Source organism: Neopsephotus bourkii, unplaced genomic scaffold (genome assembly GCF_033783945.1).
Source record: "Neopsephotus bourkii isolate Nb327-2 ecotype Australia unplaced genomic scaffold, CSIRO-AGI_Nbou_v1 NB_1250, whole genome shotgun sequence".
In the NCBI taxonomy this organism is placed as follows: Eukaryota; Metazoa; Chordata; class Aves; order Psittaciformes; family Psittacidae; genus Neopsephotus; species Neopsephotus bourkii.
Window position 1 is genome coordinate 2,001,447 of NW_026901735.1, and position 13,448 is coordinate 2,014,894.

Here is a 13,448-nt window from a genome sequence, read left to right on the forward strand (position 1 = left end):
TGCAGAATGGCATCACAGTAATACTGTGCTTTTCCAAACAAAACTTTTGACCAATGCAAAGCCATAACTGTGTTATGTGACTGTCTCTATGTCGGAGACGAACTTCCCACCTTAAGACAATGTATACTTCACCCAGTACTCTCTGGAATCAAATTCCAATAAGGAAAGCTATTGAGTGAATTCCTCATTGCAGTATTTACTGTAAGTTTTTCACTTGGTTTGATGTAGTTAATTAACATGAAAATTAGGCATGGGCATCCTGCTTGTGTGAGAAGGCTTGCACGTGTAAGAAGGCTCATGATTACAAGCTCTACCACTTAAGGTCAGAATTAACTCTAAGCAGCACATCTAAGTCCTTGGGTTAGATCCTCAGGTTGTGTAAATCTCAGTGCTGTATTGATTTTACACCAGATGAAGATCGAGCCTCTTATGTCACTTCAGCCTGGCTGTGCCTGTGCCTGGAACTCTGCCAGTATGAATGCAGATGGCTGGCAGATTTTGGGATCTGAGGATGGCAATGAGTTCCCTGATGGGTTTGGAGGGTGCTGGTATCTGCTTCAGAAATCTGCATTGCAGGTCTGGCACTGGAATGGTGCTCTCTGCTTTTTTAGATGGTGATTTTGAGATAGATATGTATATAGATAGGTATACACATACCAAGAGAGCTGGTAGATGTCTGTACCAATGTGGTTATAAGCAGGCAGCATGACAAGCCTGGCTGCACTGTCTCCATATGGCAAAGCCTTGCTTAATAATGCCCCATCCTCTTTTGGGGACTAGACCTCCAAACAGGTCATCCAGTTCTTCTATGCTCATAGAGTTTCTGAGAGAAGGGAAAATCCAGGAAGGTTTAAAACTTGCCAGGAGACACCACGCATTCAGACCCAAGCCTGATGCTCCTGGATAGCTCAGGGCACTTTTTCCTTCCCAAAGCTGTTGCAGAAAGAGCCTTGATTTATGCTAAGGGATCCCCTTGCCAGCTGTTGTCTGGCAAACCCAACAGCATGGATTCCACCCAGCCTCACTGGGTGTTACTGAAGGTCCACAACAGCAACCTCTGCTTTGGCCCAAGGAATTGGAGGGGGAAGAGACAACAGCTCTAACAGCTGTTTCTAGCCCTTTTCCTTCTCTGAGCTGAAGAGAAACTGCAGCGTGCACAGCCTGTGCTTGCAGAAGGGAAAACACAGCCCCTTTTGGTGTCCTGTTAGAAATGTCAGCTCTTACCTTCTCCATGATCCTGTCAATCTGGCGGTTCTGTGTGTCGATCTCATTGCCCATGTCCAGGGCCATGTGACGTAAGTTGCCAATGATGCCGCTGACCTGCTCGAGGTTCTCATCCATTTCATTTTCCCGGGCATCATTTGTTACCCTGGGAGCAAAGAAACAATTATTTGAAGCAGAGACAGAGGAGGTTCCCCAGGAAGCTCTGATTCACCCTAAGCCTCCCCTGCGTCCTCCTTCACTTGCCACCTGAGGAGCATCCTGCTGTGCTCAGCTTTGAAGAAAAGGGATTAGCAAGTAGTTACCCTCAAAAACATCACATGCTTATTTTTTGGATGTTGGGATTGTCTGGGTTCATCACTGCTCCATTTATACCGCTTGTGGCTGCTGCTCCTTGAAGTGCTGCTATCGGAGCTTGCCTGTACCATGTGCTACACCTCTCTGCACACAGGTATTTGGATGGTTTTTCTCAAGCAAAGAATGAAAGAGTGCTCTATTTGGACCTGTATGTAGTTAGAGTACATGGGAAATGCTGGAGGGTGGTGGAATTGAAGCTATATCAGCTCGCCTCCTTGAACTACATATAGCTAACGGATACTGCCCAGTCGTTGTACACTTGCAGTCATCTAAATACTGGAGAAGGGCTGCTTCAGCTTTGAAAATCCTAACCGAACATCCTATTTAATTCAATGTATTTCTGATAAAGAACAGAAACAGCTCCTCTCAGATTTACTGGCTTCATTAAAGGTCCTTTTTCTCTCATTCTTAGCACCGTCTTTCTCAGTTGCTTGTTTTTTAGGAGAAAAAAATTATGTGCTTGAGCCAAGGCCCAGTTCAACTCTCCAGTGACTGGACAGGCATGAAGTGACTGACACTCGGACAAGCAAGGTCCATGGATGCCACTCAAAATCACTACTTGAAGCCTCTTGCTCAATTTCTGTTTATGTAAGTGCCAAAAGCGCACTGCAGGCTATTTGCAGAGCAACTATAATGAAGCATAACTTCCTTCACTGCTATTCTGTTATTATGCCCCAGCCTTCATTTTGGTGGGGCTGCCATCCAGAAACAATAGGAAAAAGTGAATGGCAGACCCAGCAAACTTAAATGGCAACTCCATCCCACGCTCCAGATTGTGTGACAGCACTGTTTGCATCACGCTGATTTCCCTTTATCACAGCAGCCAAAAAAATAAGTGGATAATAGTTTTTGGAAAGATAATTACTTATTAATCCAGTGTCCTTAATCTTCAGAGATCAAAGCTTTGCCTACTGGTATGTCTTTATCCATTCAGCTGATAGCATTGTCATCTAAATACATGCTCTGTAAGCACTGTAATCAGTATGTACTTATTGCTGCGTCCCTATGGACTGCTGGAAGTTTGTAGTTGGGTTGCCATTAGTTAAGCTGTGTGTTTCAAACTGGCCTTCATTTGAGTGCACAGAGGTTGCCACTAAAGCATCGATGTTTTTCCATGATTATGGCTTTACAGCAGCTGAGGAAAGGGGCATCATTCCCTGTTCTGGATAGTTACAAGCAGGGAAGTGGTGTACCTCTAGTTAAAAATGTGCTTCAAGTTCTGCACTTGGCTTGCTGCTCTGGCAGGGAGCCTGAGGCTTTTGTCTTTTAGAAAAGGAAGGAACGGGTGCTGGATGCTTTGGTACATCTTCTGGCAAGCATGGATAACGAGCACTACATATCTTGAGACATAATAACAATAAGTTAGTATTTATCTGACACTTCATTTCTGAGGTATTTGGGAAGTCTCATAAATGAGACCCATAGTAAGCCTCATGGGAAAAGTGCATTGTTCGTGCCAGGGAGCTGGACTGCAAAGGACGGTGCTGACTGGCTGTGACAGTCTGCAACCTCACATTGCTGCTGTGAAGTCAATAAACAGATATTATTTCTATTCCATTATTGCCCAAATCTAGGCAATCTCAAGGTTTAGGGCATGTTTTCAAGCATCCTCTGGTTCTCAGGGCAAAGATCCTTACTTCTAGGGTTTCCACCACCGTAACCATCCTTCGCACTAACTCAGACAAGCACCCACAGGGCCAGGGGAAGTCACTGGGCACAATAAGCCTGTCTTAATCACTGTCAACCTAAATCTGAGCACCCACCACTCCATGGAAAATGCTGGCTCCATCGCAATACCCAGCACTGCTGAAGGAGTTAATGAGCACCACAGGACTCATGACCATATGGAAGAAATCTAAATATATCAGTGACCAGGAGAAGAGAGAGAAAACAGTGGATAAAAAGGCTCACCTGCGGATAAAGCCACCACTGATGGCCATCTGCTCCCGTTCATCTACAACACGTGCAGGCTGGCTGGCTACAACACCATCCTGATTATTGCCCCAGGCTTTTTTGTAAGCATCGCTTGATTTAAGCCTAGGCGAAAAAGACGATGAGTAACAAAGCATCAAGTGGACAGGGACAAACGCAAAACTCTTTACTTCTCCAAGCTAAAAGCTGAATCAAGCAAATGAGTTTTCAGATAGAGGGTCATTGATTGTATACCGATATATCATGATCCTGAATAAAAGGAGGGGTTTGGATTTTGTTTCTTTTTACTTTACTGCCACAACAACTGTGTTGGTCAGAGGTTTTTGTTTCCAATAGGGTGAATTGCAATTATCAAGTCTACGACACTGCACACAGGTTTTTAGATGTTGACTTAGTTTCCAGAAAGAAGGAAGAAAAAAAGAAGGGAAAAGAAGAAAAAAGGGGAAAAGAAAAGAGATACAGATAAGTAGAAAACATTGTTTCATTTCAGTGACACATACATTTTGACATCAAACACAGAGAACGTACTGGCAGACACACATAAAAACAGAACTGCCAAGTATAGTGTGTACATCACATCACAGCAACACACCCTCTTAGATAGAAACGGATTTGGCTAGAATTTAACATTTTACCATGCAGAAGATTGGGCTTCTGTTGTTATTTTTTAACATATATGTGGCATAATAGGCATTCAAAGCCACTGACCTTTCCCAAGGCAATTTAGGGTGATTTTATCATAAAATTCATAGGGATAGTTAGATTTTTCAAATAATATATCGGTACTTGAAAATAGTAATCATACATCGACAGTTGATGTACAAACCTTTGTCCACAGAGACAAAAAGTAAAATAGGCAGAAGTGAAATGAGTGCAGGAGAAAATAAAAGATACGAGCAATCTAGCATCAGAAAGGGAAATCTTTCTACATTTTTCTTCATGCACCAGCTACAGGCATGAATAAGAAAGTGAAGCATTCTCACTAAGCACAGTTGCCCCAATAGTTCATCATACTCTTAATGCATCAGCAGTAACAGCCTTCACAATAAGCAAGACACAGGCAAAAATGGATCATCATTTCTGTTAGGAGCTTTAAACCAAAGGACTTTAAAATAGCCTAGCAACTTGTTATATTTGTGTTTATGACAATTACTTTATCTTTCAGAGCCATTTTTGACTGAGCTGCCGTGGATAGAAAATTAAAATCCAGGCATACCTTTAGTGGCAGAGTAGCATGTGCAGCATATATGGGATTGCTGTCATTGGGGTCATCAGGTGAGGCTGAACACTTTGACAGGAGTGTGAGGTTTTGGGGTCTGTAGGTTTAAGTTCTTGATTTTAGAATGGAAATAAAGCAGTTTCCAGCAAAGCTGTTGAGAACTGTAAATCTCCGTGGTGTCCCTGTTCTTCAGCCAGCTCCCATCAGTCACATAAACAGCCTTGTGGCTTGGGTTTTGGGGTAGAAACTGAATGTGCTTCTGGAGAATTTGGGAAAGGACACAACAAACCCATCTCTGGTGTTGTGTTCTCTCCATGTCCCCTGAAGCAGCTCAGCTTTTGTTGAGCATCAAGATTAGTATTAAAAAGAGGATCTTTCCTATTCAGCTGTTTTGTTGCTTATTTCCCATTAAAGTTTATAAAGACTTAAAAAGATGATGGCTGGCTTGTTTGGTTTTAGTTCTCTGGAAGTCTACATCAGATTTGGTATTCCTAAAAATGAGTGAAAGGTATTCTCCTGCTGCACATTTGCAGGGTTTTGCTTGTTCTTTAGACCTGTGCAACTTAGAGAGTGAGACAGACTGTGTGTTTGAGGGGAATGATTTTATACACCCAGAACTTAATCTCTATTTTCTTGTGGACTTCCCATTGAACAGGTGGAGTCTGGGTCTGCTCATGGTCAGTAACAGTCGTCCTCTTTAATGCAGTCTGGTCAAAGTTTCATGTCATGGGCATTTTGGGTCTCCTGAGAATGGAGGATCAAGCCTTACATTTTTGGTAAGGCTCACAGAGTGGTGGATCTAAGTATAGTTATGTGTGAAATGCTTAGTATTTTTAAAATACATGCCATTAATCTACCACCAGCTAGGTGGAAGAGCATTAGGGGATCATGGTGATAGTGATACCCAGAACTGTAAGATTTCTCTCCCTCCTACACTCCACTTCCCAGAATACCACCTTGTTTGTACCACTTTAGTCCTGGCATAGAGATTCGAAGAGCAGTCTTTAAAAGTATTGTTCATCTATACTCTTGTTCCTGAACGCATTAACTAACAACACTAGTTTATGAAATCTGGCTGCAGACTGCAAAGGTCAGAAAACTGCCTTAAAGCAGGGAGGAGACAGCTTTAGAAATGAACATCCTCCATGTGCAGTATCCTCTTCTTTCATCTACTGATTTTGTGATACTGCAGTTATAGTGAAGTGATAAAAGTTTTAAGGCCACATCTCAGGTTCTAACCCCGTCCATGCTACAGCTCTGGCTGTCTGTTCTGAGCAGCCTTTCCTACAGTACAGAATATTAAAGCTGCTCTAAAAAAAAATAATGATTCCTGCAAAATACATTGGAATTTTTTTGTACTTCAAGTGTGAACTTTTGATGTAGGCGTTATGCCAGGTTTCTCCAGGAGGAGCAATCTAGGACAGTGTTCCTCTTTAAGTTGCAACAGCTTTTACAGGGTGAGAGATGTAAAGTTTCTGCTGCATACTCTTATGCCTGCAGCTCTTCTGCACCGAGTCTTCTGGTGCAGAACAGCAGAGCTAAAGCCTAGATCAGAGCTCGTAGTCCCACTGAAAAGGCTGTGTGTGTGTAACTCTTTCCGTTCCTCCTTTCCTGTCTCCTATTGTGAACACCAAGTCACTAGCACATATATACTGGGCAAAATGTTCAGCCCAGCAAAATATTTGTGGCTTGGTACACAGGAGCAAAATCGATTTGTTTTCAAGCTGAGGCAGTATTTGCATTGTGTCCCAAGGGAATTAACTTCAAGATAAATGATGACTGATAAGGCAGAAACCCAGTCCTACCCTTCTGATGGGTGGCAAAATACCCACCAAACTCCATGACAGCTATTTTTCCTTTGGTCTTGGCAGTTATGTCAAGATGAGGCCCTGGCTATGTACAAAATACCTGTGCCACATAGAATGGGAGTATAATACTACACAACCACTTCACTGTGCTTTGTTTCCTGTACAGTCTCTGGACAACCCTTTATGAATGTTTTCACTGTAACCTGGTTGCATGTCTACTCACTACATGCTGGATTGGCCATTCCTCAAGGACTTCTTTGTCCCCAGTTTCCTACACCCACATAACCGCACATCACATTTTCATTTGGCATTGATAACAAGCTTTGCATTGTTTGGAGGACGGTTTCGTTCAAGTGTGATGGCATGCAAGCAAATTCGATGCATTTCAACATTTCTGCTCAGTGTACGTGCTACCCAGACAGGAGAAATTTGGCATGTTCAGGTTTCCTCAAGTTTGTTTCCTATGGGAGGAGGAAAACCATTTCAAATTGGGTTCCAATTGGGAAACATGTTTATTTCAAGATCTCACTGGGGACTGTGCCTGTTGAACAATGGAAAAAGGTGTGATTTTCATCCATAATTTGAAGCAATGCTTATTATGGCCTCTTCTGCTTTTTTTTTTTTCAGCTGCTTTGTTTCATTTGTAAACTTGTTTGTCAAAATGTGTTTCAAAATTTAGGGTCTCCAGGAATAAGGTAGCCCCAGTGGTTTTGTTCACTGGAAAGTAGAACCAGCCAGTACACTCTGTGTAAAATGTTGAAACGTTTACCATTAAAACGTGTTGACAGTGAAGCTTTCACTGCAGTATGCCTGATTTTAATGCATCTACAGTAATTCCCAATCAGTTGTCTATGCTATGAGATGAATGCATTTGAACCAGAATCGTTCTTTCTGCATGCCACATGCTCATCCTGTCCATGTGCCTAGCAAGGATGAGCTTCACAAGGCCTTTGGAATCAGCCTTAAGTGCTCAAAGAGATGAGGCAGGCAGCACCTACTTGTTACATGGACAGACACAAAGACCACAGAATTTTCCTAGGTCCGTCAAATTCTTTTCTGCTTCTTTCATGTCCTTATTGATTTGGTCCATTCCCTCTTCGATGCGTTCCAGTTGTTCTGATTAAACACAAGTATTTTATCCCCACAGAATGAAGCAGATGGAAAAGGACAAAGAAAAAAAAGACAAAAAACTTCAGACATTCACTGTGACAAAAAAACTGGACACCACATAGCAGAGCCGGTACCCAGTACCTACTTGTTACAAGGACATATGAAAAGGCCACAGCATTTCCCTAAATCTTTTAAATTTTTCTCGGCCTCCTTCATGTCTTGGTTGATATGGTTCATGCCTTCTTCAACACGATCGAGTTGTTCTGGTCAGGACAAAGGGATGACAGGGTGGAATGAATAGTATTTTTGTTTGCTTGCTTTTGTCTTCAACAGAACATGAAAAATGACCATGTAGAACTGAATTAATCATGACATTACAATGCATTAATCTGGGCTGATGCATTGTTGATAGGATGTATGCCGCACTGGATGCTGAAGATGGGTTTTACTAATATGGGAAGAGTAAAACAAAGGAGGAATTTGGAATATATTCATTTAAACAAGATGTAATGATGTTGAAAGGAAGGGTTATAAAGTTCAAGGTCCAGAAACACAATACAATACATCCACTTACTAAGACACCAGTGACATCCAAGAGAAAGAAAGATAGTGTTATTACTTTGCATTAAGGTATGTTAATACAAGAGAAAAGGTGTCCTTCCATGGAAAATACTTCAGTTACTTACACTTACAAATGCCTTGGAATTAGGTGATTTTGGGTAGCAGAATTGCTTTGGTTAGTGAGTGAGAAAGCTGGTAATAATGGTACCAGAGATGGAGCAAAACTGTTAAGAGCTGTATCCAAGTACTCCTTTTTCCAGAGTCTAAGAAAACTGAGACCTGCCACTTTGATTGGCACTGGATCTTAATCTCTAATCCAAGTATGGCCTCAGGGCTGGTTTCCTTTCTGGTATGGATGTAGCAAATCAGGAGTAACCTCAGTGAACACAGAGCAACTGCAACCACGCCAGGAGCCTGATGCTTACTGAAAGACAACCACTGGCTATGACGTTGGTTGTCTTTGTGCCCAAGGGATCTTATGAAAACAAGCATTGGATGAAGACTTGTATTTTCAGTGGGGTCACTTCAGCTTTGCTCTAGGGCAAGTTACAAAGCACCAATCCCAGTAACCAGCCATATATAGACACTGTCTCTCCGCTGGCATCAAACAGAATCTGGCTTGTTTCTACCTGAGGCTAATGAAGATTTAGAGTTTTCTTAGTGACTTGGTAGCTCAGAATAATTTCACGTCTTAATTTCTTCCGCAGTAAAGCTTGGAAAAATGCCCTAGAGGAACAGAATGCCACAATGTAAAATCGTAGGAATGGATCCTCTGCTGATGTAAACAGATGTGGATCCTATGGGGTCAGGGGTCTTGTTCAGTAGTGACAGCATTTTATACGGGTGAAAAGCCTCACCATTTGTTTCTTGAAAGATAAACTCATGTAAGTATTGCCCGGGATGAGAAAATTACTTAGAGTGGCATTTAAATCCATTAAAAATTGTAATTGTACCTGAACAGACAAAGTACAATCCCAGTAAAACACAAACGCATTCCTATTCCCTCTATTGAATAGAAAAAACTATAAACACAGAATTAGACTTGAGAGAAAAGGAACTGGGAGTGCACTGGTTGTAGGAGAAATGTAATGTCATCCCTGATGTTAACTGAGTCCTATCCAGAAGAAAAAAACCAGGCATATTAGAAGAAAACCATGTGTGTATTGACGTCAATACAAAGCTCCTCTTGACTTCTCTGGGAACATGACTAGGCCTAATTTCTTACTTGGATTTCTAATAACAATTGAGGTTTAGATTTTCAAAGCTTTCTGAGGTATTTGAATACCCAATTCCCATTAAAATTAATTTTATTTAATTAATTTTAATGGGAAACAGGCACCTCACCCCCAGAGGGCCTTGAAAATTCTGGCCTAAATTATTCAAGCTGAAATAATTCAAATATTGAACTTGTGCTTTTTGTTTCATTCTTGCATGAGGCTGGGCTTTGAGAAGGAGAGGGGCCAGATCACTATTACAAACTCCATCTGCTTTTCAGAGTTCTCATTCTCTTCAGCTGGATGTGCCCGTCTTCTGATACCATAGGAATTATCGATCCCAAATCCAAGGATACATTTAAGGGATCAGAGTTACCTGCCACTGTCCTCTAAAATGGGCACATATAATTTGAGCAAAGGATTGGGAAACTAATAAGGAAACCTGAGAGACAGAGTGCACAAATTCTGCCAGGTAAAGTGCTGAGCCAAGAACCAGAAAGACAAGGTTGGATTATTTTCATGCACACTGTTATTTTACATTTTGGTTGGGAGACTTTAGCAGAAGCTTTGGCTCGTGGTTGTCGCCACAGATTGTCAATCTCATCAGAAATGTGAGTAGGTGGTAGAAGGTGATACTCCTCTAAGTGCTCCTGCTCCTCGCTAACGCAGAGTCCCTCAAAGTTGGGCATCACTTGCTCTGGGAAGCAGCTGTGGGAGGATCAGCTGGTTTTTATGCTGGTTCATGCAGCGTGGTGGGAACTGCTTGATTTCTATCGCAGATTTCCCACCTCCTGCTTGTGAGAGGTGTATTTGCCAAGCCTGGCTGGTTCCAGGGCTCTCAATTAGAAGAAGGCTATTTCCAAGTGTATATTTTGACACTGGGAGAGTCAAGAGGTTCTGACTTTTCCTCTACTGAATTTGCTGCTGGTATTTCCCTAACCTTGGCTGGCCAGTAGAAAACGCCAGGTAAGACTGCAAGGGATCAGCCCTAGATCTGGCAGCGCTGGTGGCTTTCAGTCTAAGTGTATTCTCTTGCTCAGATGCTCATTCTCTGAAGCCAGGTATCTAGTAGGGGCCTTTCTAACTTACTTTCCATTTCTTATTCTGCCTGAATAGATAAGTGCTAATTGAGGAGTGCATTTGACATGACTCAAAGACTTCCATTTAAATTATAGCTCTCTCCAGGAACCTGACTTAATTCATCCTGCTTCAGGATTTGTGTGTGATGCTTATGCTACTTCTGAATAGAAAAGGGATTCACAACTAATTTATCTTCCATTAAAGGAAACCTCATTAGTGTAAAAGGTCCATGTCATATCTGTAGCCCAGAAGTCTAGACAGGTGGCTGCTGGTCCTAAAACCATTTGCTAGTTGCTAGTGTCGTGGGCTGGATTGTTAACTGGTGTAAGTCAGTGTAGTTATGCTGGCTTCATGGAGCAACACCAATTTGTACCTGACAAAGATCTGGTCCCACAGGCAAGGAAATAGATGCATGACTCTAGCCACGATTATTGAGGCATAAATATTACAGAGGAATTAACTTAATGGGGTCACTCTGGATTTGTTTTGTTAGAACTGATATTAAAATCTGCCCAGAATGAATCACTGCCGGTAGGAAATCAGATGCCAACCAAGAGGTTAATTCAATATCTGTTTTCAGATATCTTCCCCATTCCAACTTTGCATATTGTATTAAAGGTTTTAGGTAAGGCACTCTGCATATACTGCCCTGATCTTACACAAACTCATATCTACAAAGAATTGTGTCCTTCACCTCCCTTTTAGAGAAGCACTTCAAGGCCAGAGTTTAAACATCTTTTGATAGTTTGTTTCAGTATTCTTTGAATATACGACATCTAAATACATGTTTATATATCACATATGATATGTGAGAGATTTGGTGTTGTCTTGAACAGTATATGTCAGAAGTACGTTTCATTGGGATTTCCTCCCTTTTTATTAGAAGCTCTGCTATTTATTAGCCCTTTCTGCATACTGATACCCTTTTACGTCTGGCAATGTTACTTTAATTCAAACACAGTGGCCATATGGATTAGTGGTGGCCTTGGCAGTGATGAGGAATTGTTGGATGTGATGATCTTAAAGGTCTTTTCCAACCTGGTTGATTCTGTGAATCTGCGATTCTATATCTTCTTCCAGACCTTACAGCAAATTAACAGCATACCCATGAGTGGTGTCCCTCAGGGATCGGTGTTGGGACCGGTCTTGTTCAACATCTTTGTCGCTGACATGGACAGTGGGATTGAGTGTGCCCTCAGCAAGTTTGCTGATGACACCAAGCTGTGTGGTTCGATTGATACGCTGGAGGGAAGGAATGCCATCCAGAGGGACCTTGACACGCTTGTGAGGTGGGCTGATGAAGTTTAACCATGCCAAGTGCAAGGTCCTACACCTGGGTCGGAGCAATCCCAGGCACAGATACAGACTGGGCAGAGAAGAGATTCAGAGCAGCCCTGCAGAGAAGGACTTGGAGGTGCTGGTCAATGAGAAAATGAACACGAGCCGGCTTCAGTGTGCGCTTGCAGCCCAGAAAGCAACCGTATCCTGGGCTGCATCAAAAGGAGCGTGACCAGCAGGTCGAAGGAGGTGATCCTGCCCCTTTATTCTGCTCTCTTGAGACCTCACTTGGAGCATTGTGTACAGTTCTGGTGTCCTAAGCATAAAAAGGACATGGATCTGTTGGAACAAGTCCAGAGGAGGCCACGAGGATGATCAGGGGACCTCCCGTATGAAGACAGGCTGAGAAAGTTGGGGCTGTTCAGCCTGGAGAAGAGAAGGCTGCATGGAGACCTCAGAGCAGCCTTCCAGTATCTGAAGGGGGCCTATAGGGATGCTCCCTCTCCTTCATTAGGGACTGTAGTGACAGGACAAGGGGTAATGGGTTAAAACTTAAACAGGGGAAGTTTAGATTGGATATAAGGAGGAAATTCTTTCCTATTAGGGTGGTGAGGCACTGGAATGGGTTGCCCAGGGAGGCTGTGAATGCTCCAACCCTGGCAGCCTTCAAGGCCAGGTTGGACGAGGCCTTGGGTGATATGATTTAGAGCGAGGTGTCCCTGCCCATGGGAGAGGGGTTGGAACTTGATCTTAAGGTCCTTTCCAACCCTAACTATTCTGTGATTCTATGATTCTATGATCTTAGTATGCAAACAAGAACATGTTTTACCTGTATCTTTATACTTATGAATTACTTCTGTATTAAAACCATAAGCGACTGAGGGTCCGTAAGCTAGTCCTGTTAGTTTTACTGTAGCATTGGCCCTTTGCCAGTGAGTCTTTGCCAGGATCTTCTGTAACAGCCTGGCAAATCCTCACTCTGTCACTGATCAGGGAAGCGGCTGGGAGAGGGAAGCTGTAGCAAGGGCATCCCTCAGCTGCCTCTATGGCCTCTTGAGCAAACACAGCTGCAAAAGCATCTTACGCAGCATTGGATGCAGGGCCAGGACAGGGTGAATGTGATGTTGCTCCACCTTTGCATCCCCATCTGTAATTTATAACAAATGGTCCTTGAATAGCATCCAGGATCTGGGGCCTGTGTTTTAGTGTCAGTTAAATGCCTGTGGAAAAGGGAACTTGCTCCTTTGCCTGGAGTATTGTGCAATGAAGCAGTTTCCACCAATGACAATTTTCATTGGAGAAGAAAAAAAATTAAAGGACATCTAAGAACATGCTGTAATCATAATTGCATACAAGAGGGCTGAATGTGAAAGAGATTAAACAGATTTACTCTTTCCAATGGTACTCAGTGATCCCGTTTTCCATAAAGGAAATATCAGACAGCAGTACATTTCTAGGCCAGCCTTTAAAGAAATCCTGAGTCTTGACCTAGCTCCACTCTGAAAGGCACTGCTGAGCCCATGTAGAATGGAAGAAAGCTGGCAGGGAATGCTACAGTGTGAGCCCACGTGTAACTGCACTAAAAATAACAGCAGATGAGGCACAACCTGCTTTTGTGGAGGGTTCATTTGTCTTTTGTTCTGCACTACAATTGCACCAGAATTGACA

The 13,448-nt window shown here is 42.6% G+C and overlaps 1 protein-coding gene across 2 annotated transcripts in view; it reads right to left on the bottom strand.

Annotated features, from left to right (window-relative positions):
* Nucleotides 1-13,448, bottom strand: part of SNAP25 (synaptosome associated protein 25) — a 67,888-nt gene that overhangs the window by 5,043 nt on the left and 49,397 nt on the right. The window contains exons 5-7 of one of the 2 annotated variants that reach the window (XM_061364809.1): nucleotides 7,536-7,653; nucleotides 3,490-3,615; nucleotides 1,225-1,369 (exon numbers count right to left, since the gene is read on the bottom strand). In XM_061364809.1, the coding sequence (XP_061220793.1) occupies nucleotides 1,225-1,369; nucleotides 3,490-3,615; nucleotides 7,536-7,653 (389 nt within the window). Of the gene's footprint in view, nucleotides 1-1,224; nucleotides 1,370-3,489; nucleotides 3,616-7,535; nucleotides 7,654-7,792; nucleotides 7,911-13,448 lie in introns of both variants that reach the window. The other variant, XM_061364810.1, reaches the window with a different exon arrangement.